The 26,492-nt window shown below is 35.6% G+C and overlaps 2 protein-coding genes across 2 annotated transcripts; both read left to right on the top strand.

The window, feature by feature from the left end:
• The first annotated feature begins 4,733 nt into the window (after window positions 1–4,733).
• Window positions 4,734–21,776, top strand: LOC131842727 (glucose dehydrogenase [FAD, quinone]). The gene is made up of 11 exons (XM_059191291.1): window positions 4,734–4,886; window positions 10,977–11,097; window positions 11,473–11,618; window positions 12,314–12,572; window positions 13,910–14,025; window positions 14,626–14,771; window positions 17,005–17,240; window positions 17,961–18,204; window positions 19,298–19,562; window positions 20,084–20,224; window positions 20,497–21,776. Exons 1-11 carry the CDS (start codon window positions 4,737–4,739, stop codon window positions 20,587–20,589), a joined length of 1,917 nt encoding a protein of 638 aa, XP_059047274.1. The 5' UTR covers window positions 4,734–4,736; the 3' UTR covers window positions 20,590–21,776.
• Window positions 21,777–22,547: 771 nt separating this feature from the next.
• LOC131842729 (zinc finger protein 883-like) lies at window positions 22,548–25,944 on the top strand. The gene is made up of 3 exons (XM_059191293.1): window positions 22,548–22,978; window positions 23,716–24,100; window positions 24,182–25,944. The coding sequence occupies exons 1-3, from the start codon at window positions 22,955–22,957 to the stop codon at window positions 25,747–25,749; spliced, it is 1,977 nt and encodes a 658-aa protein (XP_059047276.1). The 5' UTR covers window positions 22,548–22,954; the 3' UTR covers window positions 25,750–25,944.
• The last annotated feature ends 548 nt before the right edge of the window (window positions 25,945–26,492 follow it).

Raw genomic sequence — 26,492 nt, 5'->3', positions numbered from 1 at the left:
GGCATCTATTCAAAAGAACAGCACACAAGTTTCTTTCTCATTCTTCTTGTGATGAGTGTTCCAAATGATTGGTAGAATAAAAAATATATGACTATTCAAAGTGCTTGTATTGAGTTTATTTGAATAAAGATTATTTCTATTTCTATATTGATAAGCTGAAGAGTCAATGTTCGAACATCAGTACCTATCTAAATATCTAATATATACTCGTATTATATATAACCCAAAGGTTGACTGACTGACAAAGTGATCTATCAACGCACAGCCCAAACCACTAGACGGATCGGGCTGAAATTTGACATGCAGGATGTTATGACATAGATGTTATGACGTAGGCAACCGTTAAGAAAGGATTTTGATTAATTCTACCCCCAACGGGATAAAATAGGGGATGAAAGTTTGTATGAAACCTGATCAATTTTAAACCGATCGGGCTGAGACTTTGCCTGCTTAAAGCTACTATGACGTAGGCGCCCCCTAAGGAAGGATTTTGATAATTTCTACCCCTAAGGGGATAAATAAACGCGAGCAAAGCCGCGGGCAAAAGCTAGTTACTAATAATCCCCACCTTCAGCTGTAATGCATGTGTAAGCGTCAACATATTACGTTAAAGAAGTTGCAAGTAAGATTCCACTAGTTCGGTTAACTTTCGCGCTTTAACACAAACAGGTTTAACACTAGCTCGAAATTAAAGTGATACGTTTACGCAAAACGTATTCCAATTATATGTAATAAAAACTAAACTATGCACTATATAATTTATTGCAAAATATATTGCTACAACAACTTTCTATCGATATAAATGTTTGCTAATTTTGACCTTTATGATTATGGTGATACGAGGCTTAACGGCTACTTGGCTTAACTTTAGCATCGCCCACATTTTTTATATGGCAACCTTCATTATGTCACCTGGCTACTGTGATTAATCTCTTAATTATTTTATAGACATTGATCTTTCAACAAATAATAAAGTTGTAAGATATAGAAATAGAAATAATCTTTATTCAAATAAACTTATTATAAATAAAAATTGACGACCTCGGTGGTCTAGCGGTCTAGTACACCGCTTTATGTCCGATGGTCGCGGGTTCGATTCCTCGCACGGCACAAACATTTGTATTCATGAGTATGATTGTTTGTATCGGTCTGGGTATTTTCTATGTGTAATATGTATGTATTTACGAAAAAAAAATTATCTATGTATTTGTATCAGTTGTCTAGTACCCATAACACAAGCTTTAGCTAGCTTAACTTGGGTCTAGATGGCGCTGTGTGAATTGTCCTGAGATTATTATTATTATTATAAGTACTCCAGAATAGTCATATTTTTTATTCTGCCACTCATTCGCAACGCAGACTCATCACTAGAAGAATGAAGAAGAAACTTGCGTATTACTCTCTGGTAATATTCCCTTTGCCTTTACTATTGGATGAATGCATCTAAAAAAAAAACGAAATGCCTTAGAGTGCAGTATTGTGCTAGCAACAATATATATTTTTTATTAATCTGTGTAACTTTTTATTTACCACAGTATATTCGTAAACTTTTTTAGCACAGATTAATGTTTAAGATTTTGTCTGCATATTGCAATGCAATTTTATGTGATATTTATTTTACTTTTTTAATCATTACATGTTGTTGCATCGATTCAATATTTTGTTGGCGCTGTCAACTCTTATAAAACTTAATGTCAATTTCTCTATGGTAGTGTGGTCTTATTACATGTATTCCCTGTAATATACATACTGACTGTAATGTCTACTAACATTTTCTTTTCGTTCTGTTCGTAAAACTTGTAAGTGTGCTGTGGAAATGGCCTGCAACTTACTTGCAATGTCTGTGAATGATAAATGCTTATTGTAATAAATGCTTTAATAATGTATTATTAATATAACAACAATGTATTAATACCTATAATATGCTATGATTAACGAGTGATACAACAGCCTCATTCGAAGCTCTGCTATTATCACATAACACGATCGACCTTGTACAGAACTCATTGTATTGTACAGCAATTAATTTAATAAACAATGTTTAGGAGATTATTAATGAAATTATACGCTTATCCACTACAATCGATGACCCTACCTCATGATTCTCGAATTGATGGTATGACCTACTCTGGTAACTCGAATTGATGTCGTTTTTAAATGCCAATGAGGGGTGAAATAAATAATCTTGTGAAAATAAATTTAAATAAATTTACAATTTTAGTAATAGGGTCACCCTGTTATAATTTTGAACGCTTTTGGAATGGAACAGGGTATCCAATAAAGGCAATGACAACACTATGATAACACTTATCAGCGTATAAAATCACGGCAGTATTTTCGCGTAGTGCAAACCGAAACTTAAATAACATATAATATTATTGATGAAAATCAAATCAAAATATCTATATTCATTCAGGTGTATTAGACACTCTTATGACACGTCAAATTTGCTTTCGAGCTAAGAAGTACTTACAAGAGACTCAGCTCTCGTCCTTTTCAAACGAGCTTGTATATGGCTACATTAATACTGATGCATTTTTAAAATGTAGTGACTACCATATGCTACCCCATTAGCATATGCTACCCCTTTAGCATATGCTACCCCTTTAGCAGAAAGAAATAAATAGTCACAATATACCTACTAGAACACTTGTTACAAGAAACTCAGCTCTATTCATTACAAACAAGCTTGTAATGATTACAAAATATAGATTCATTTTTAAATTAAATTTTAGAGAATGTAGTGACTACCAGCATATGCTAACCCATTAGCAGAAGGGAATAAATTCAAGAAAATTCAGTGGCCGTGGAGTCACAATATACTAGAACAGGTTATAAAAAACTCAGCTCTATTCTTTACAAACAAGCTTATAATGATTATAAAATATAGATTCATTTTTAAATTAAATTTTAGAGAATGTAGTGACTACCAGCATATGCTAACCCATTAGCAGAAGGAAATAAATTCAAGAAAATTCAGTGGCCGTGGAGTCACAATATACTAGAACATAGCTTATAAGAAACTCAGCTCTATTCTTTACAAACAAGCTTATAATGATTACAAAATATAGATTCATTTTTAAATTAAATTGCGGAGAATGTAGTAACTAGCAGTGGTCGTGAAATCACAATATATCTACTAGAACACAGGTTACAAGAAACTCAGCTCTATTCTCTACAAACAAGCTTGTACATGATTAAAAAAATACAGATTCATTTTTAAATTAAATTGCGGAGAATGTAGTAACTAGTATAATTACCAACATATGCTAAATTCAAGAACAATTCAGTGTTCTGTCACAATATATCTACTAGAACACAGGTTACAAGAAACTCAGCTCTATTCTCTACAAACAAGCTTGTAAATGATTACCAAAATACAGATTCATTTTTAAATTAAATTGCAGAGAATATAGAGAACTCTAGCATATGATATTCCACTGCTTTAACAAAAGGAAATTAATTTAAGAAAAAGTCACAATATACTAGAAACTCAGAAACAGCTTACAAGAAACTCAGCTGTTATTATTTCCAAAACTATTTGTGATAAGCGGGTCACGTGACCCTGTCAAATTGCACTTAACTAACGATCTTATCTCGTTAAACTCACTGTAAATTCATCAATACATAATCGTGTTACAATAGTAATGAGGGGCCGATTTATGACTTAATCCATCTATACATACAAATAAAATTGGAGTGTCTGTTTGTAATATAGAAATAACCGCTTTTCACTACATGCATATGAATATAAATACGGTACATATACCAAAATAATATTTTCTACTATCTTTGTCCGTCTGTCTGTTTTTTCCGGCTAATCTCTGAAATGGCTGGACCGATATTGACGGGACTCTTTATGGCAGGTAGCTGATGTAATAAGGAGTAACTTAGGCTACTTTTATTTTAGAAAAATAAAGTTAAATTTCACGCGGACGTATACGCGGGTACAGCTAGTATATAATACGCAGATAATACGCCTTAGGCTGAATTGCGTGTGCGCACTGTATCATTACCAGGCCTTCAAGTGACACTATCTTAATTGGGTAATTGTTACGTGCCAGTGGTCAGTTGAAATGCCCTGGAAGGTCCTGAGATGTCATGGTCACCATCCGTGAACCATTGAGGTGTTATGAATTTGAATTAATAGAGAAGACTTTTTTTTATTTAAGCTAGCAAGCTTTTGCAAGACGACTTACTAATGTCAAATGGTAATCGTCGTCAACTAAAACACCCCAGACCGTTACAAACAATCATACTCATGAATAAAAAATATTTTCTATCCGAGGAATCGAACCCACGACCACCGGAAGTAAAGCGGTGTGCTAAACTGCCAGACCACCAAAGCCGTCAAAAATAGTAAACGAATCAACTAATTGTTGAACTATAATCCCACTACTGGGCATGAGTGTCTTATAATTTAGATTTAGCCCTTCTTTTCGGACTATTCTATTGCTGTTGTATGCAGCTGCCTTTACAGCTTCGCCGTACGATAAGGAGCGAGTGCAGATGGCACTCCCAACAAAAGGAAGGACTTATGGAGCCGCTGAAGGCCAACTCCTGTCTGACGGGTGCGACTTTAGTCTGAGGGCGCCACTAGGGGTTCGAACCTCGGCTTAAGCCGTCGTAATTTCGATAACCGTTTGAATTGGACGGGGATTCGATCGGATGCATGAAGTAATGAAATGAACTTCTGTAAAATAACACCTATTTGTATGGCAATACGGTTGTTACAGATGGCGATAACCTGCGACTGTCCAATGTCGCAGCCGGGGCCGACGCTGGCTGCGACCTGCGGCGGCGGCGCCTTCATGCTGTTCATGGGGCTCCTGGAGGTATTCCTCAGGAGTCAGTGCGATTTGGAAGACCCATGTGGTAGAGCTCAGGTAAGATATTACGTTATGATTGTCTTGTATTTTTTTTACGGACTAATGCTGTTGGCCGCAGCTGGCCTTTACAGCTTCACCGGACGATACGGGACGGGGGCAAGTGCAGATGGCACTCCAAACCCGCGGAAGGACTTATGGAGCGAAGTTCAACTCCTGGCTAATTGATACGATTTTAGCCTGAGGGCACCGCATTTATCACATTTAGCTCAATTAGCACACAATAACTAATTTTACTTACAAATACTTTGATGAAAAATAAAAATCTGTAACTCCAACTGCATTTTGTCCTCGCGAAGATAAAACTGAAACTCAAAGTTTTTAGCTATCTCACTAATTTTTTTTTCTTTTTATTTATTTAGAAGCTTAGCACAATAGTGAGCATGTTAGCTCCGTGTTGACTTCTTAATCAATTACATAACATCTAAACTTTAAATTACTACAAAGACAAATCTTTCCTACATTTATCTACAAATTTATAAATTAATACCGATTGTTCTGATAAAATACTCTGAAAGATTCCTAAATTAATTTTGTATAAATTTTTTTTTCAGTATTATTTTCCTTTCAGTGTTATCTTGACGCATTCCATCAACAAATGTTGAACATCATCAATACCACCACGAGTTTGACAATTGGTGGAGTCTACTCTTTTCATCAGAAATCCAAATTTGTTTGATGGAATGTGTCCTGAACGCGATCTAAGTGCTATGACTACTTACGACTAAGGTTAATGTTTTGGAATCATGGGATACGAGGGGGTTCACTTTGCATAGTTCTGTACCATATGCCCTTTTCGGTTAATCTTTTATTAAAATATTCTCGCCGCATATCATCTCACTAATTAAGGAGCAAAACTCTGATTTTGAGCAAGCAAGATTCATTTTGTATTGCTGAACGCAAGTGTTGATCTACCCATATTCTATAGTATAGGTATATGTACAAATATCTATAATGTAATGTACGTGTAATATGACTATGTAATTATATATATATATATGTGTACTAAAATAAAAAGCAATTATCTATTTATGTAATTAAAAGTAATTATCTAATTACCGTAGTTCATCATTCTGAAGGATTCATCTATAACTAACGATAAAGTACTTATTTTGAATAGAATTTGCGTGTATGTATCGCAATTTTACCGATCTACTGCGCGATTACACAAATTCATTCTTCATTCATTCATAATTTAAGAGCTACGCTCTTGTCGGTGGAGCTCTCGCCACTTTCCGCGATCTTCCATCATGCTCTTTAATTCTTGATACGACACGACTCCCATTTTGTCCTCAGTTTGTTTGATGTAGCTATTCCTTGGTCTTCCCCTCCCCCTCTTTCCTTCTATTTTACCCTCAATAATAATTTTCATGAAATCATCGTGCCGTATCAAGTGTCCTAACATTTTTCCTCGTCTATTTTCTATTGTGTTCAATATCTGCCTTTTTTCTTTTACCCTGTGTAGTACTTCTGCGCCCTACTGTCGAAATGAATCTAACATACATTACCAAAATAACAACTTATTTTTCTATACATAACATTATTATTATATAGTTATACTAGCTGTCCCGGAAAAAGCTGTTTTGCCTTAAAATAAAAAAAAAATTGGGGGTGGACTACCCCTAACATTTAAGGGGATGAAAAATAGATGTTGGCCGATTCTCAGACCTACTCAATACGCTCACAAAATTTCATGAGAATCGGTTAAGCCGTTTCGGAGGAGTATGGGAACGAAAACTGTGACACGAGAATTTTATATATAAGATAATTCATCTCCACACGCTGGAACCTAAGTCCGAGGTTTTCTCACGAGACTACAGCATGGGGTTTTTCAAGAATGGTATATTAAGGTTTCTCAAGCTCAGCAACGCGCACGGGACACCCCTGGTGTTTCAGACGTCCATAGGCTACGGTAATCTATTTACCATCAGATGGGCCGTATGCCTGTTTGCCATCATCGAAGTATAAAAAAACATATTAACAATAAAAAAAATGCGCTATATAGACCAGACCTTATGATTTCATGATAACGAGTTAGTCCAAAGTTCTCAGGGCATTCTCAGGTTGAAAGCGAGGTCGTGTCCCCATAAGGTTTGCAATCACGATTGCGGTGCATTCATCAGTCATTACTGATGGAAATTATCAGCGAAATCTTAAACTGTTGATACGTTTGCGGTCGACATGAACATCACGAAATGTGAATGACCAATAAAATTAAGTGAAAACGGTTTATTCAGTTATAAAAAATGGTTCAAATGATTATGTGAATTAAAAAACAGACTGATTTTTATTGTTTATTATTGAGTTATTATAAGGGTAGTCCACCCTAATTTTTTTTTAATTTTTTAGGATTTAGCGTAATAAATACATATTATACATATATTAACATATTATATATAGGATCGTATACCCTAAATTTTGGCCCTTTAACCATCAAACCCTATTTTTTAATAATGTTATAATATTAGTTATAATATAAGGTCAGTTACTAAAAAAAATTGAAAATAATCTTTATTTAATTGCTTTAAAATTCCACACTGGAGTTTTAAAGTTTACGGTGTATTGTTACAATTTTCTATCTGGTGGACCAGCTTCTTTCCTGTAACAGAATATATAATATACATATATATACTTGTATATACCGGCGTCCACATGGACGGTGGTTGTGTTTACAGTCTACTGTTACAATTTTCAGTTATAAAATATGGTTCAAATGATTATGTGAATTAAAAACAGAATGATTATTATTATTTATTATTGAGTTATTGTAATATCTGTAAATCATTATAATAAATTATCATTAATTTTTATAGTAATAAGTAGCAAAGGTTGTTTTGCCATATAAATTAATATCGCAATTAAAAAATAGGGGTTGATGGTAGAAGGGTGAAAATTTAGGAGTAACATCATAAAAATTGTATATTAAAAACAAAAAAAATTTGGGCAGTCCACCCTTATCACTTGGGGCATACATATTAGATAACAACCTATTCTCATTACTACTGAATATACACATAATTTCATCAAAATTGGTATAATATTTCTATAACTTGTTTTCTATCCACAACACAAGCTCTAATATGCTTACGGCTGACCTGATGGCAAGTAACTACACTGCAACACCAGATGATTTGAAAGGGCGTCGGCTTTTAAATTATGAATAAGCTCTTTCCTTGAAGATTTCAAAATCGTATCGGTTCGGAAATACCATTGCTGGAAGGTGATTCCACAATGTAGTTGTGCGTGGTATATGTAGAGTTTCTAGAAAACCGCACTGTGGAGGACTACCATTCATCCAGATGATCAGGATGGCATCTTTGTTTTTGTATATATTTATACACACACACTGCACTTACTTGGTTTCAACCCGTAAATGTCGTAAAAAAATAACAAAAGCTGAATTATACAGCAACGATAATAATAATAATCTCAGGACAATTCACACAGCGCCATCTGGATCCAAGTTAGCTATAGCTTGTGTATACACATAACAAAGTGTACTAGATAACTGATACAAATACAAAAATATATATATTTTGTAAGTACATACATATTATACATAGAAAACATCCAGATCGATACAAACAATCATACTCATGTTTGTGTCGTGCGAGGGATTGAACCCGCGACCATCGGAAATAAGGCGGTGTGCTAGACCACCGAGGCCGTCAGATGCAATAATATGCAGAAATTAAATAAGTACATAGATAATGCTAGTTATTACAGATAGTAAAAAGTTAGAAAATCTCGAACAATGCCACGTACCTTCACATCCTGGTAATGATAGTCATTGTGCCGGTGGATTTCTCTCCAGGAAGTGATGACGATGATCTTGCATGTCTGCCATAAACGTTGTTGATTGAGCGCCGATATGCATAAGAACATCACGCATAACAAACTGCGCCCGCTTTGTACGCGCTGTATGCGAAATCACAATATAAATAATAGAAAACAATATATCTGAATAAGATATATTAGACATACATATTTACATACTACACATATATATTTATTTATGTATCGTATGTAAATATGTATTATTAATAATAATAATAATATCTCAAGACAATTCACACAGCGCCATCTAGTCCTAAGCTAAGCAGAGCTTGTGTTATGTGTACTAGACAACTGATATAAATACATGGATTGATTTTTTTTGTAAATAAATACATATTATACATAGAAAACACCCAGACCGCTACAAACAATCATACTCATGAATACAAATGTTTGCACCGTGCGAGGAATCGAACCCGCGACCATCGGATAGTAAAGCGGTATGCTAAACCACTAGACCACTGAGGCTGTCATATTACTGTAAAGTTACTAAGTAAATGTTTGTAAACTATAATGCACCGCTTACTAACTTCTCAGTTTGCCTTATGGTTGAGAACACCCTTAGGTGTTAAGTTCGCATTAAAGTTTAAATATATATATTTAGATAATTTTTTTTAGTAATCATAACACAAGCTCAGCTTAGCTTGGGACTAGATGGCGCTGTGTAAATTGTCCGAGGTTATTACTAGATTAAAACATTGAGACATTTCAAAAATTTTTTCGTACCTCATATCTAATGCACGATCAGAGAATAGGACGTAAACTATTTTTCATATCCCTAAGTGATATACCCTTATCACTTAGGGATATGAAAAATAGTCCACCCTAATTTTTTTTTTAATTTTTTAGGATTGAGCCTAATAAATACATATTAAATTCAAATTCAAAAATCATTTATTCATGTAGGACATTTTAGCCGCTTATGAACGTCAAGTGTTTACATTATAATTTTTTTCCCTACCGTTAACCGTAATATACATATATTAACATATTATATATAGGATTGTATAGCCTAAACTTTGGCCCTTTAACCATCAAACCCTATTTTTTAATAATGTTATAGTATTAGTACCCAAGAAGTCACAAGTTTGCGCGTTTACCGCTAAAAAGAATCTATTTATCGTATCTCCTGAGTTTCAAGACACTCTCCTTGATGTGAAGCCAAATCCCGAGGTCCTTGGCGTTGATATATCCAGTGACGTTCAGTTTTGCGGTCATTTGGAGGACAAGGCTAAAATAGCCTCAAAAAAGCTTGGTGTGCTCAGTAGAGTGAGACGGTATTTCACGGCGGCCCATCGCTTGCAATTATACAAGGCGCAGATCCGGCCGCATATGGAATACTGTTCTCATCTCTGGGCGGGAGTACCACAATACCAGCTACTTCCATTTGACCGCATTCAGAACCGAGCAGCCAGAATCATTGGTAATCAACGTCTATGTGACAGACTCGACCCATTGGCTTTGCGGCGAGATATTGCATCTCTGTGCATTTTCTACCGCATATATCACGGGGAATGTTCTGAGGAATTGTTCGGATTAATACCAGCTGCTGAGTTTCAACACCGTACCACCCGCCAGAAACTGAAATACCATCCTGATCATCTGGATGAATGGCGGTCTTCCACAGTACGGTTTTCTAGAAACTTCTTGCCCCGCACAACCACACTGTGAAATCACCTTCCAGCAATGGTATTTCCGAACCGATACGATATTGAAACCTTCAAGAAAAGAGCTTATTCCTTTTTAAAAGGCCGACAACGTACTTGCAATTCCCCTGGTGTTGCGGGTGCTCATGGGCGGCGGTAAACACTTACCATCAGGTGAGCCGCATGCTCGTTTGTCCCCTGTGTTATAAAAAAAAAACTATTATGTAATAATTTTGTACCCTCGGTGGTCAAGAAATGACAAATAAAAATATTTGCAGCCCAACAGGAAAGGTCAGTTAGTAAAAAAAATTGAAAATAAACTTTATTTAATTGCTTTAAAATTCCACACTGGAGTTTTAAAGTTTACGGTGTATTGTTACAATTTTCCATCTGGTGGACCAGCTTCTTTCCTGTAGCCAAATATATAATGTACATATATATACTCGTATATAGCGGCGTCCACATAGACGGTGGTTTTGTCTACAGTCTACTGTTACATTTTTCCGTCTGGTGGTCAAAGTTAAAATTTCCATCTGATGAACCCTGTTAAAATATTCTATCTGGTGGATCAGCTTCTTTCCTTACAAAATGTATGATATATTTCCAGTACCGGCGTCACATGGACTCCGTGTATGACTTCATAGTTGTGGGAGGAGGCTCCGCGGGGTCTGTGGTCGCAGCGAGACTCTCCGAGGTTCCTGAATGGAGAGTCTTATTGCTCGAAGCAGGTAATCATTTATTTGTAATTTTGTAATTCAACCATAATAAAAAATACAAAAACATCTTTGAACCAGCAATAACAATTAAACAAATGATTATATATGCGTGTGTAATGTTTTTATTGTGTTTTTACAATAATAACCCAAGACAATTCATACAGCGCCATCTAGTCCCAAAGTAAGCAGAGCTTGTATAGTACACAACTGATATAAAGAGTTTAAATTTCTTTGTAAAAATATACATAACGTAACATCGAAAACATCCAAGGCAAATAAACATAAAACATTGCTTCGTAAGAAGAATCGAACCCGCGACCAACGAAAGTAAAGAGGTGTGCTAAACTGCTAAACCAACGAGGCAAACATTCTCATTATATCTTACAGGTTTTGATGAGCCTACCGGTGCACAAGTACCATCCATGTTCCTAAACTTCATTGGGTCCAGTATCGACTGGGGATACACCACTGAATCGGAGCCGGCCGCCTGCCTGGGAGAGACGGACAGAAAGTGCTACTGGCCTAGAGGAAAAGTAAGATGTTTTACACACAAGATTCAAAATATCTTTATTCATGTAGGTCTATTACAACGAACGATGAATTGTATGTGTTTTTGGACAATTGCGATATTCAAAGTTGCAATAAAAACGAGGTTGCTGGTCCTAAAAATACGTACGTAAAGTGTAGGCACAAGGATTTCACGATCTCTACTACACTTGGTGTTTAATTTTGTCATTAATTACCGTTATCTACCAAGGTGAGAATTACTTCATTAGCATAGCATGTTAACAGCGACTCTGTCCAAAAAAATATTATGTTTTTTATTAAAATAATTTAAATATATATATATAATAATAATATTAATTCTAATATACATGTAGCCTAAGTTACTCTTATAACATTAGCTGCAAATAGCTGAGTGAAAGGGTCGTCAAAGTCCTTTTATTAAAATAAAAATATACATTCTAATATAAATGTAGCCTAAGTATAAAAAAAAATATTATAAAATTAGCTGTAGATAGCTGAGTGAAAGTCCCGTCAAAATTGATCCAGCCGTTTCTGTGATTAGCAAGAACAAACAGACAGACAAAAAAATCTGTAGTGACGTTTCCTCTTCTGCGTGGTAAAATCTGCAGATTGTTTAGACTATGGATACCGTTTACCATCAGATGTGCCGTATGCTTGTTTACCGCCATCGTTAAAAAAACAATATTTTAACCACTTGCAGGTGCTAGGCGGTACATCAGTAATGAATGGAATGATGTACATCCGAGGGTCCAGGAAGGACTACGACGGCTGGGCAGCAGCTGGAAACGAAGGCTGGTCATACGAAGAGGTTCTTCCATACTTCCTCAAGTCGGAAGATAACAAACAAGTGGAAGAGATGGACAAGGGCTACCATTCTACCGGTGGACCGCTGACAGTGTCACAGTTTCCTTATCATCCCCCATTGAGTTCCAGCATTGTGAAGGCTGGTGAAGAATTGGGTGAGTAGAATTTACAGTATGTTAGTATATTTATAGTTACAGTAATGGAATAGAATAGATTTTTTTTTATTCGAATAAGCATAAATCAGCTAAACATTTAATTACTAAAATTTAATCTTACTTTAATAATAAAAACGAAAGGTCTGAAGTGATTTTAGATTGTAGATTTTCTTTATCGTACCAATTGTACTTGGTCTAAATATTCTGTTATGTATGTAGTTGTGTACAATATCTTCTAAATATATATAACTTAAAGGTGACTGACATAGTGATCTATCAACGCACAGCCCAAACCACTGGACGGATCGAGCTGAAATTTGGCATGCAGGCAGATGTTATGACGTAGGCATCCGCTAAGAAAGGATTTTGATTAATTCAATCCCCAAGGGGATAAAATAGGGGATGAAAGTTTGTACGAAACTTTGTCAATTTTAAACCGATCGGGCTGAGACTTTACCTGCATAAAGCTACTATGACGTAGGCATCCCCTAAGAAAGGATTTTGATAAATTCCACCCCTGAGGGCATAAAGTAACACGAACAAAGCCGCGGGCAAAAGCTAGTTTAGAATAGAATAGAATAGCATAGAAAATCCTTTATTCAAGTAAACTTAAATTAAAGAACTTCTGAATAACCATACTTATACTGAACTGAAGTGAAGCGATGTGATAAACTGCTGACCACTGAGTCCATCAAGATGTCACGAATCTGATTAATATTATAAACGCGAAAGTTTGTGACTATGCACGGATAGATGAATGGATGTTTGCTTGTCTTTCTACTGTATTGATTCTAATGAAACTTTACAATAATATAGCTGTTGCATCAGAATGATCTCATTCTGATGCAACAGTCATCATTACATAGTATATTACGGTAGATTAAAAAAAATGTAATGACTATTCAAAAGTGCTTCAATGTAAGTTTATTTGAATAAATGATTTTCTATTCTATTCTATTCTATAAAACAAAGTCGCTTTCGCTGTCTGTCCGTCCCTATATATGCTTAAGTCTTTAATTAAAATTTACGTTACCCGTAACGCCTTGACCGATGTTGATAAAATTTTATATACTTATTATATTCAGTAGGTCTGAGAATAGGTTTATAACTAACTTTTATACCACTAAGTATTGAAGGTGGCTAACCTCAAAATTTTGTTTTTCAAGTTTTCGACAAAATTATTTATTTTTATTTTTTTTATCATGTGACATTAGAAATACCTACAGCATTCTACCATCATTTTTTAAATAGCAATATTTATTTATTACCTAAAACAACGGGCACAACTAGTAGGTTATAAATTTCTTGCTGGTGAAAATTCGAAACTTTCTTCTCAGGGTACCAAGCAATAGATCTTAATGGTGAACACCACACTGGCTTCGCCATCGCTCAGACCACGAACCGTAATGGCTCCAGGCTGAGCGTCGCCCGCGCCTTCCTACGACCAGCCAAGAGAGAGAGAGAGAGAGAGAGAGAGAGAGAGAGAGAGAGAGAGAGAGAGAGAGAGAGAGAGAGAGAGAGAGAGAGAGAGAGAGAGAGAGAGAGAGAGAGAGAGAGGGGGGGGGGGGGGGAGAGAGAGAGAGAGAGGGGGGGGAGGGGGGGAGGGAGAGAGGGAGAGAGAGAGAGAGAGAGAGAGAGAGAGAGAGAGAGAGAGAGAGAGAGGGGGGGGGGAGAAAGAGAGAGAGGGAGAGAGAGAGAGAGAGAGAGAGAGAGAGAGAGAGAGAGAGAGAGAGAGAGAGAGAGAAGGAGAGAAGGAGAGAGAGAGAGAGAGAGAGAGAGAGAGAGAGAGAGAGAGAGAGAGAGAGAGAGAGAGAGAGAGAGAGAGAGAGAGAGAGAGAGAGAGAGAGAGAGAGAGAGAGAGAGAGAGAGAGAGAGAGAGAGAGAGAGAGAGAGAGAGAGAGAGAGAGAGAGAGAGAGAGAGAGAGAGAGAGAGAGAGAGAGAGAGAGAGAGAGAGAGAGAGAGAGAGAGAGAGAGAGAGAGAGAGAGAGAGAGAGAGAGAGAGAGAGAGAGAGAGAGAGAGAGAGAGAGAGAGAGAGAGAGAGAGAGAGAAGGCACAGACCCAACTTGCACATCATGCTGAACGCCACCGTCACCAAGGTCCTCATCAACCAGACCACCAGGCAGGCATACGCTGTCGAAGTGAGAAACAGCTTTGGAGGAACCGAAGTTATTTTCGCCAATAACGAAATTGTTTTAAGGTAAAACTTCTTCTTCTCTATCTCCTATCGGAGGTTAGCGATCATTACGCCGATCTTTACTTTGTCCACGGTGGTCCTGATAAGGGTTCCAAAAAACAGCAATATTCATAATATTAATACTAGATTTAAAGCCAAACTTGCTGTCCCCAAGTATCGTTTAGAAAAAGTCAATAGGTCTTTTATGGGAATAGGTATAAAAATTTACAATAAGATACCAAAAGACATACGCGAATTACCCTTAAATAAATTCAAAACATCTGTTAAATCATATTTACTGAGCAAGGCCTATTACTCACTAAACGATTACTTGAATGACGAGCGTACATGGCAATAGTTGTTCATGCATGGGATTTTCATTTAATGTTAGACATAGACACCTATATAAATATACACTGTAAATAAACTGGCTTTTAAACAAAAAAAATTCAATTGAGTTTCTTGCCAGTTCTTCTCAATTGGATCTATATACCGAACTGGACGGTAGGGAAAAAAAATTATAATGTAAAACTTGACGTTCATAAGCGGCTAAAATGTCCTACATGAATAAATGAATTTTGAATTTGAATTTGAAGGGACCTGGTGCTCAACCCCAACCAATACCTGAGGTTTTTTATCCAGGAAGTACGGCGTCTGCCTGGTCTGCGGCAACCCTGGATTTTTCCTTATATTATTAGTTGCAGAAGACTATATTTTCCATTACGCATTATGTGACCCAGGTTCAGCAGTTTATAGCGTTTGATGGTGTTTAGTACTGTCTTTCTTTGTACTCTTTGGAGAATAGTCTCGTTTCGCACTCCAACCCTCCACGATATCTTTAACATTCTTCTTCTTCATCATCTTAAGGTAAATAAATGCTCTTTAATTGCGATAATGCATTGAATTACGTTGTCGTTTACAATTTGATATGTAAATCCACAAACACAATATAGAATAGAATAGAATAGAAAATCATTTATCTCAAATAAACTTACATTGAAGCACTTTTGAATGGTTAACATTTTGTTTTTAATCTACCGCTCATTAGGAATGTTGTCTCATCACAAGAAGAACTAGCAAGAAACTTGTGTGTTGCTCTGTTAAATAATTTATTCTTACTTACAATTTAAGTTTAAGTGTGTGAATACAAACCACCGATTAGCATATATAATAATAATCCAGGACAATTCACACAGCTCCATCTTGTCCCAAGCCAAGCAGAACTGGTACTGGACAACTGAAACAAATACTTATATTACATTTGTTGTAAATATAATTATATACATAATTTACATAGATAATAATCAGAATGATACAATCATAATCAGGAATACAAATGTTTGTATTGTGCGAGGAATCGAACCCGCGACCACATATTTATTTTTATTTATTTATTCATGAACAATGTACATTGTATTTGAATGTAGATATATAAATTGCTTTACAGATATCACAGAATTAATTTATATATATAGCTAGTGGTACTCTTAGGTAGCCCACTCATGCATAAACAAAATATCTCCTTTGGAAAGTTTACATTCATTCCCGAGGAGATAAAAACCATCGCTCCTAAGAATATCCTTCAATTCTTGTCCCTGACGGGTCTAGGTTCTATTCTATTCCCTCTCATTTTACTGTCATATCGCTAACAGCTTGCATATCAAGGTACTTTGCAATAAAAAAATTAGGAGGAAAGTGTGTCTAGGCTTGTAATATTTCTGTCAACACTTGAGACCCTTCCATTAGTACCTCTCCACAACATTTAAGTTTAGTGTATAATCTGTCCACGTCCCGACTCTGCGACGAATGTACGCATTACTATTAAACCATGCAGCACACTACCAAATAAACTTACCAATGTACATTAAACAGTACAATTATTCCACCTCTACACTCACTACTTAAATACTACAATAAACAATATATTATGTAGCGACACCTCATCACATCATATATAATGCTACAATGGTGAGGTGATAACCACCGCGCTACAAGAGAATTACCTACTCCAACAGTTTTGCTGTCTTCATCTTCTGACTCACTTCTTCTTGTCTTTCAGCGGTGGAGCTGTAGCGTCTCCCCAAATTCTCCAACACTACTTACATACTACAATAAACAATATATTATGTAGAGACACCTCATCACATCATATAAAATGCTACAATGGTGAGGTGATAACCACCGCGCTACAAGAGAATTACCTACTCCAACAGTTTTGCTGTCTTCATCTTCTGACTCACTTCTTCTTGTCTTTCAGCGGTGGAGCTGTAGCGTCTCCCCAAATTCTCCAACTCAGCGGTATTGGTGACAGCGAAGTGCTGTCTCGGGCTGGGGTGAAAGCGATCCACCATCTACCGTCCGTCGGTCATAATCTTCACAACCATGTAGCACATTTCCTGAACTTCGAAGTGAATGATAACAATACAGCTGCGCTCAACTGGGCAACAGCCATGGAATATTTGCTGTTCAGAGACGGACTTATGTCTGGGACTGGTAGGTTATAGAAATATAAAAGAACTAAGTACTATATTAATTATTGGTATGCCTAAGAACTTTTAGAGTAAAGTGATCAGACCATGTAATGGTAGCAAGGAAATACGTTTAAAGAAAGATGTCGACATATTTTTTATAGCGCAGGGACAAACGAACTTGCAGCTCACCTGATGGTAAGTGATTACTGCCGTCCATGAGCACCCGCAACACCAGAGGAATTGCAAGTGCGTTGTCGGCCTTTTAAAAAGGAATAATCTCTTTTTGTGAAGGTTTCAATATCGTATCGATTCGGAAATACCATTGCTGGAAGGTGATTCCACAATGTGTGTGGCAAAAAGTTTCTATAAAACCGCATTGTGGAGGACCGCCATTCATCCAGATGATCAAGATGGTATTATAGTTTCAGTCGGGTGGTACGGTGTTGAAACTCAGCAGCTGGTATTAATATTTAACAATATGATTTTACACCATTTTAAAACGATGTCCCTTCTGTCAAGTAGAAACAATGTCAATTGCATGAATAATAAAATAAACATTGAGAAAAGGAGAGATGCAGGTACCGAAGAAGACGTAGACAGATCAGTCATAGATAGTATTTTGTCTGAGGTAGGAATCAGGACTCTTGGGTTTCTGAATGAAGATAAAGCAAGAATTGTGCGTGTGAAACATCTGTTTCTTTTTTTCGTTATTGTCGTAAAAATATATCATTTCTTTTCCCAGGCATATCTGAAGTCACAGCATTCATCAACACCAAGTACTCAAATCCAGCAGAAGACAATCCAGATATCCAATTGTTTTTCGGAGGTTTCCTTGCTGATTGCGCCAAGACTGGAATGGTGGGGGAGAGACTGGACAATGGCTCGAGGACCATACAAATTATACCAACAGTGTTGCATCCTAAAAGCAGAGGCAGACTGGAAATCGCATCTGCTAATCCTTTCGATTATCCGAAAATTTATGCTAAGTATGTTTCATATTTCCTGCTTATAATTCTAGTATGTAGATTAAGGCAAATTAGAGATGTGTCAACTCGAGTTAACTCGAGTTGAATTCTCCCAACTCGTGTTGGAAGAACCCGGTACATGGTCGAATCAAGTGAAAGAGCGAGAGCGTGATTCGGTTGTACCAACCAACAGTAACTTGAAGTTTTCCGATCATTTCATATCATAGAATTTTCACTCGTCACAAATGTCTCATTACTTGTTTAAGGTTATGGTATTTATTAAAATGATTTTGAAATTTAAAAACGGACATTTCCTAATCATCAGTGAGTAATCGTGTAGAATGTAATCAATAATCATTCTAAATGCTTCATTTTAAATATATCCCATCAAAAACATAAATGTGAAATGATAGCCGAGTTTAATATTATGATATATACCTTGATTGTTGACTTCTACGACAAAAGAGATGAGATCTAAATGGGTGCCAAGTTCTATGGTCTGTCCTGAAATGTATTTATAACAATATAAAATATCATTTCTTCTTGTAACTTAGGATAATATACTGTAGCCTAAGTTCTAACTTGGCCAGTTCTCATATACCAATTATTACTTTCGATTGCTAGTTACTACTAATATTAAAATAGGAACCGACAAGTAACATGTTTAGAACTTGCGAAGGCTACAGTATATTTCGTAACACACGGTGCTGCTTGCCAGTTTACTTGAAACTCGGCTTGATACGCTACCGCGTGTCTAGATAGGAAATACGAGTTATAGAATCATATCAAAATAGCACTCAATTTGACTTGGCCTTCAGCCATGAATGCGCTCCATAAGTCCTTACGAGGGTTTGGTGCCATTTCCAGGCGCCCCCTTTGGTTCGGTGAAGCTGTCTACAACTAGCCAGCTGCAACCAACAACATTAGAATAGTTCGAAAATAATAAAAAAAACTGTTTCTTCCAGTTACCTGAATTTCAACTCGAGTTAACTTGAGTCATGTTTACTACGACATCTAGACTAGCACATCTCTAAGGCAAATTACTAATTTATTAAACAGAGTCATGATTATTGACAGTCAACATTACAATGCGTTTATATTTTTTTTATTCTAGCTACTTAACACATGCTGACGATGTCAGAACTCTAATCGAAGGCATCAAGTTCGCCATCAAACTGTCTGAAACGAAAGCTCTGAAACGGTATGGTGTTAAGATGGATAAGACTCCAGTGCCAGGCTGTGAGAAGATCAAATTTGGATGCGACGCATATTGGGAGTGCGCTGTGAGGATGCAGACTGCTCCGGAGAATCATCAAGCCGGCTCTTGTAAAATGGGTCCACGGGGAGATCCGACTGCTGTTGTGGATAACTTGCTACAGGTATGGTTTCTTATGTGACTAGTGCTGTCGCTTATAGATATCGACCTCGGTGGTCTAGCGATCTAGCACACCGCTTTACGGACCGATTGGTCGCGGGTTCCATTTCTCGCATATTTCTATATAAATTATGTATGTATTTAAGAATATATATTTATTAGTTGTCTAGTACCCGTAATAAAAGGTCTGTTTAGCTAGACAACTGTCTTAATAACATTTTAGTAAGTACGTAAGATGAGCATGAGATCAGATTAGTTAGCACATCGTGACATATTCACCAAGATTTTTTTTTCATTGATAATAGTGGAGTGGTGCACCCGCCTACGCTAACGGTTTACGCTGGCGGGGCACCAGTGGAGGATGATAAGGTGAGCATGAGGTCAGGTCAGTTAGCCCATCGTGACAAATTCACCAAGGATTTATCACTATCGTTTCCAGGGGGAACCGCGTGAAAGGCAACCTGATAATGTACATTGCTAGCAAAGATCATCAGTCCACATTACTAAGAATCCCTTTCCCTCTAGGTACAAGGTATAGACAGACTGCGCGTGGCTGACGCGAGTGTAATGCCCTCAGTGGTGTCTGGCAACACCAATGCGCCTACCATCATGATCGGCGAGAGAGCCGCAGATTTCATAAAGCAGCGCTGGCTGGGAGGCATACAGGTGAGTTTCTTTCATTCATCTCATTAAAAAAAGAAAAATGCATAAATATTTATTCAGAGCTTTAAAAAAACAAACATTACTAAATTTTGTATGTATAGCATCGAAATGGCACCACTCAGCTTTACGGCATACGCGAATACATTTTGCATTGCACAGCCACATTGTAGTTTTTTTTTTAATATAGTCGGCGGTAATCACTTACCATCAAGTGAGCCGTATGCTCGTATGCATGTGCTAGAAAAAAAAATAAAAAAAAAATTTTTACTCCACAGACCCAATATCCAATCAGCGGACACGGCGGCATCTCTAACGTGCTACAAGCCAGCGACACGCAACCACAAGCCGTATGGCAGCGATGGGTGTAAAACGACTGTATACCAACTCAATAACTGCCTTTACACGTACCTACACTCTTTCACGCGCGATAACGCTAAAATTACGGTCTGAGCCGAGGCCAAACCCCTAGCAGTGACTTTAGACTAAAGTCGTATCCATCAGGCAGGAGTTGGCCTTCAGCCGCTCCATAAGTCCTTCTGCAGGTTTGGAGTGCCATCTGCACTCGCCCCTACCGTCCGGTGAATCTGTAAAAGCTAGCTGCGGCATCAATCTTAGAGTAGATAGTCCTAAAAAATAAGAAAGCTTTCACAATGTCTAAAGTAAATTTACACAAGAACGAGAAAGAAGGCATGCGCCGCACAACTCTCACATTCTCGCATTCTGATCCTCGCAATGTGATCACTCACATTTGCGCGCGCTCCTGATCGCACGTGAAAAATGTGTCGTGTAAAAGTAATTAATATTCAAATCAAATCCAATATTTGTCTTCGCTTGAACACCATTGTTTATTCGTCAAAGCATTTCATATTTCACAATATGTGTATAATTGTCCTCTTCATTACTTCCATAGAAAATATGTGTGCTACAGGATATTATATAGTGTTATTCAGGATCTTTAACCATAGACAATAAATAGATTTGGTGATGTATATAATTTTATTAGGTACTCACAAAGTACATTAAGCATTAAATTCTATATAAGCTCGTAAGGACATTGTCATACCTATAATGTTGCACCTATTTATTGTTCATAAGTAAACTAAGATAAGTAATTATAGACAAACATCGTATAACGTATTGAAATCAATTAAAATTAATGATAAAAAGAACATAAAATTCATAGATTATGAATTTGGAAATTTACAATCTATGCCATTTGAAAATGGCGGGAATTCAATTCATTTTATTTCTCGTATATTACTCGTAAGTACCTGCCTACCTTACTGCGTCTACGCGTTTATTTGTACAAATTAGAGTAAGTATTTTAGGTAGATAAATTACTACTTTCCTATACAATACTCCATCTAGTGTACATTAGTGGTATAAGTGTTAGTGTAATTAGATTTGAAATATTTAGGGACGAGATGCGCACAACTTGCCTTATGTTAATTACATCTATCAGGGAATTATGCGTGATTCCCGTGATTGTATTATTATATTAAGCCATACTGTATGTTTAATTTTAATATATATTTCTTAATAAAATTTTGCCTTGTTTCTGGAGTAAATCATTTCTTTATCTAAACAGAACCTCTCTAGTAATATTGTGCAAGTTTTTTATATAACACCCTTATGGTTTCAATTCAAGGTGACCAATTCCTTCCCAACAAAGATGTACTTAAACGCCATGTTATTCCTCGAATTTATTAGATAATCGGTCTGATTGGAGAGCTTTAGTTAGAACTAGAGTTCAAGAGTCAGTCTCATCAGTGTTGCCAGCTTGATGTGAGACGCGATGAAACAAAAGCCGGTCCACCAGTGGCGTGTCAAAATATGTGGGAACTATTATAATTAAATTAGAATAAGCTATATAGACAGCAAACATGGAAGTCTTTGAAACACTCGCTATAACCGGAGCATTCATGCATTTTCGTTCGAATCGTAAATTAATTTAACTGCCTACTTCTATTTCCCACCTTCAAAGTTTTTAACGCTTAGAAATGTATAAAGAAATATTATGCCACCCAAGAACTTAAAACGAAAAATATATGAATTTGGGCATGTCTAATATAGTTCTCACTATTATATCGACTATTGAAAACCCTAACTACATCTTTGGCCTAAAGATATATATTAATTTATTTTAGCTACTATACAAAGACAGAAGTTGGCAACACTGCTCAGATTATTGATCGTTGAATTAGGAACTAAAAAAAGATTAGAATCCAGGGCCGTAATAAATGTTATTTAAAAAGTTATAATGACATATGTAAAATTTTATTTGAAAAAAGTGCAATAAGTTATTGTTCACAACTGTTGAAAACAATTTATAATAATTGTGTATACATATTTTATTTATTTAATGATGTGATCAAACAAATGTTCTAGATTATTCTCGCAACTTATGTATTTGAAAAATAGAAAGAATATAATATGTACCTAATAACATTACATTAAGTACTTTCTTAGCTAAGAATCTATCGCCGACAATTATAATATCCTTGTATGTAAAGATGTAGTCGTATATTAATTGGTTATATCTATATAACCCATTACTAGTCATCTTATTTTAGTAAATAAAGCCAGTTCTAAAAAAGTAAAATGTATCTACTCTCTACATTGATCTTATTTTCCTATTAATAATAATGTTAGTCGAATTCCAACTAGTCGTATAGATATAAGATGCTACAAATAATATATCTAAGTTACACATAAAGCAGTATAGAATTTACAATGGAGAATCAACAAGTTTTTATGGTATGTAACAGTTTGTTTGATTTATTATTATTAAATTAAAAACTAGCTAATCCTGCGGGTTGTACACATAGAATAGTGACCTTGGAGGGTATAAAATATTTATGAATATAAACCAAAAAAAGGAAAATAAATATTTATCATTCTAACATCAAAAATGATGAATCCAACACCTATATTATTTTAAATAATAAAAAGGGGAAAATTTTTACAAAGTTTAAATGTCATATTTATTTATATTTAATAAACAGCCGAAAAAATAAGTTTTAAGCTTCTATTTAAAAATGATGATAATTCCATACAATCTTTTATGTCCCAGTTTAACCCATTACCTTTTTTTTACAAAAGTAGCCTGTCCTTTCACAGGGTCTAGACTATCTGTGTACCAAATTTCATTTAAATCAAATAGTTTTGTTGTGAAAGCGCAACAGACAGACAGAAGTACTTTCGCTTTTATAATATTTGTAAGGATTGGATAGAAAAACTATATGTCCTCATTTAAATACATATTTCTAAAGGCACAATCCACACAGGTCATGATAACATCTGTAGACAATTTAAAAAAAAAAGAATGTACTATCACATAATATATCTTCCCCTGAAACTGTCCAATAGAAATAAAACAATTTTTAAATCTTTTTCTAATATGTTTTACTAGCGTATTTGGAAAACAGATCAGTGCCATTGTGTATTTAAAATTTACAATACAATTTATAATGTCAATAAAATGTTCTTTGCAGGAAAATGAAACACCACCAGCAACAGCTGACATTTGTACAGAAACAGGAGTCCTGGATCAACCTGTAAACCAACTCGATGATAACATTACAATCAAGCATGAGTATATTGACATACAACCAAATACTACTGAAAACAGTAATGAAGAAGGTAACATTGACATACCTTCTGAACAATTGTTTGATGAACAACACTTAGATACAAATGCAATTATTAACAAATATGATCCTGATGTAACTGAGGAATCAGTAGAAATGTATAATGAAGAAGACAAAAATGACTATTATGAATACTTATATGAGAATTGTGAAATAAAAGAGGAGTTGGTTTTGGGACCAACAGGTGTGCAAGAAGTTACTACTATGACCCATACTGAGAAACCATCAGGCGAGTAATTTATTTCAATATGTAGAATTCTAGTCCCCTAATATTATGTATTACTTCATATTAGTGTTTTATTACTTCCAGATGAACAAGTTGACAGTTCCAAGAGTCAAATGATGACAAAAACATCTACAAAGAAAAGATCTAAAAAGAGTATTAAAAAACCATATAGCTGCAAAATCTGTAAAAAGAGATTTAGTTCTAATGTCAGGATGTTACACCACATGCGTTGTCATAATAATAAAAAAGAACATAAATGTGAAATATGTGAAAAAATTTTCAATACTGAAGAACATTTGCACAAACATCTTATTACTCACATTGGTAAAAGGTTGTACAATTGTAAAATGTGTAAAAAACGTTTCACAACTCAAATATCTTTAAAAAACCACATGTCTGAAAATATAAACTTGCAAAATCATATGTATACACGCACACACACTGGGATGAATAAAGATCTTTGGAAACCATCCTATAGATGTGAGGTTTGTTCGAAATGTGTAAGTACGAAATCAAATTTGAAAACGCATGTGCGTATTCATGCTCACGAGAAGCAATTTATTTGTAACAGGTGTAATAAAAGTTTTAATTCAAAATCAGGTTTAGAGGGTCACATGCCCAAACATACCGATTCTAAACCATATTGTTGTGATGTGTGCTATAAAGGTTATTCTACCAAATCTAGCTTGAACCAACACAAGATTGTTCACACTGATATAAAACCACATAAGTGTGAGGTATGTGGTAAATTTTTTCGGACAACATCACAACTTAAGGTTCATATGCGTATTCATAATGAGGAAAGGGCTTTTACCTGTGACATTTGTGGAAAATGTTTTGTTCAAAAATCAGGTTTGGTTTCTCACATGGTAAGTCACAGTGATAAAAAACCATATGAATGTGATCTATGTAAAAAGAAATTTAGCAAAAGAGGCACTTTGGTTCAACATATGATCGTTCATAATAATAAAAAACAATATAGTTGTGAAGTATGTCAGAAACCCTTCTCCAAAAAATCAAGTGTGAAAGCACACACAGCGAGGGCACATATCGGTGAGAAGCTGCACAAGTGTCAAGTTTGTGGAAAATGTTTTGGTTGCAATTCGAATTTAAAGCAACATATGAGCATACATACTCGTATAAAACCACACAAATGTGAAATATGTAAAAAGGACTTTAGCAGAAAAGCTCATTTAGTCATTCACATTCGTACTCACACTGGTGAAAAACCATATGTGTGTGAAACATGTAAGGAAGGTTTTATTTCACAGTACACCTTGAAACTTCACAACCTTACTCATAATGAAAGTCAATATATTTGCGATATATGTAATCAAAGTTTTACTTATAAATCCGGTATACGTACTCACATGCGCAATCACGCTGAGGAAAGACCATTTAGCTGTAATATGTGTAAAAAACGTTATAAAAGACAATCTCATTTGACTGTCCACATTCGTATTCATACTGGTGCTAAACCATACGCATGTAAAGTGTGTAAAAAGAAGTTTAGAAGCGAAGCAAATGTGGCTTCCCATATGCTTGTTCATACTGATCAAAAACCATTTAGTTGTGACATATGTAAACAGTGTTTTAAAATTAACTCGGCTTTAAGAAATCACAACCGTACTTGCACCACAAACAAAAAGTGAAACGCTTGCTTGCTCTTCCAATTGCATACATGTATATAAATTTATAGCATTTAGTGGGAGTAGTTCGCTGATCATCAGTTGTATGCTTCGAAGGTAATACGCAATACATAAAATAGTATTCTAAGTTAATACCTAATATCTAGTCATATTTAATTTGTATTACTATAAACATATTAATATAAATAATAGCTTCTTAACTCGTATTGTAGTCTACTTTATTTATCCCTATAGAATTCCCTAGTCACCATTAACACATGAATTCAAATTAAAGAAAATTTTAATCTATGTTTTTGTATGAAAATGTAAAACTTGCATTATAAAACAAACTTGGTCACAAAATATTAAATTAACCGCCAATGACGGCCATTTTCTTTATGTTACCAACCTAAAGTCATTATTTTATGCCAAAGTAAATCAATAAGTCAAAGTTTAAATTCGGGTAGAGAGACGTCCTAGGAGAGATATACTCTCGTCTTTTATTCGTTAATGACAACATTTATGTGTCAGACTATCTGTGCCCGTAGTTTTACCCGCATAAAATGTATAGAAACTATGTTACTGTTCTGTTTCAACCGTTCGTAATTTTTGAGTCAAAGAGAAACAACGATCCATACTCACAAGTTTTCGCGTTTATAACCGCACATGTGGGTGTTCTGTGACTAGAAAGTAAAAAAAAATGGTACCATAGGAAATTACTTTGGATAGCATTATCGCCATGACATATATAATGGCATATATAAATC

Source organism: Achroia grisella, unplaced genomic scaffold, assembly GCF_030625045.1.
Source record: "Achroia grisella isolate CSIRO2021 unplaced genomic scaffold, CSIRO_AGI_Agris_v1 utg2470, whole genome shotgun sequence".
NCBI lineage: Eukaryota > Metazoa > Arthropoda > Insecta > Lepidoptera > Pyralidae > Achroia > Achroia grisella.
Note: the sequence above shows the minus strand (reverse complement) of the source record. Positions and strands in the feature narration are given on the sequence as shown.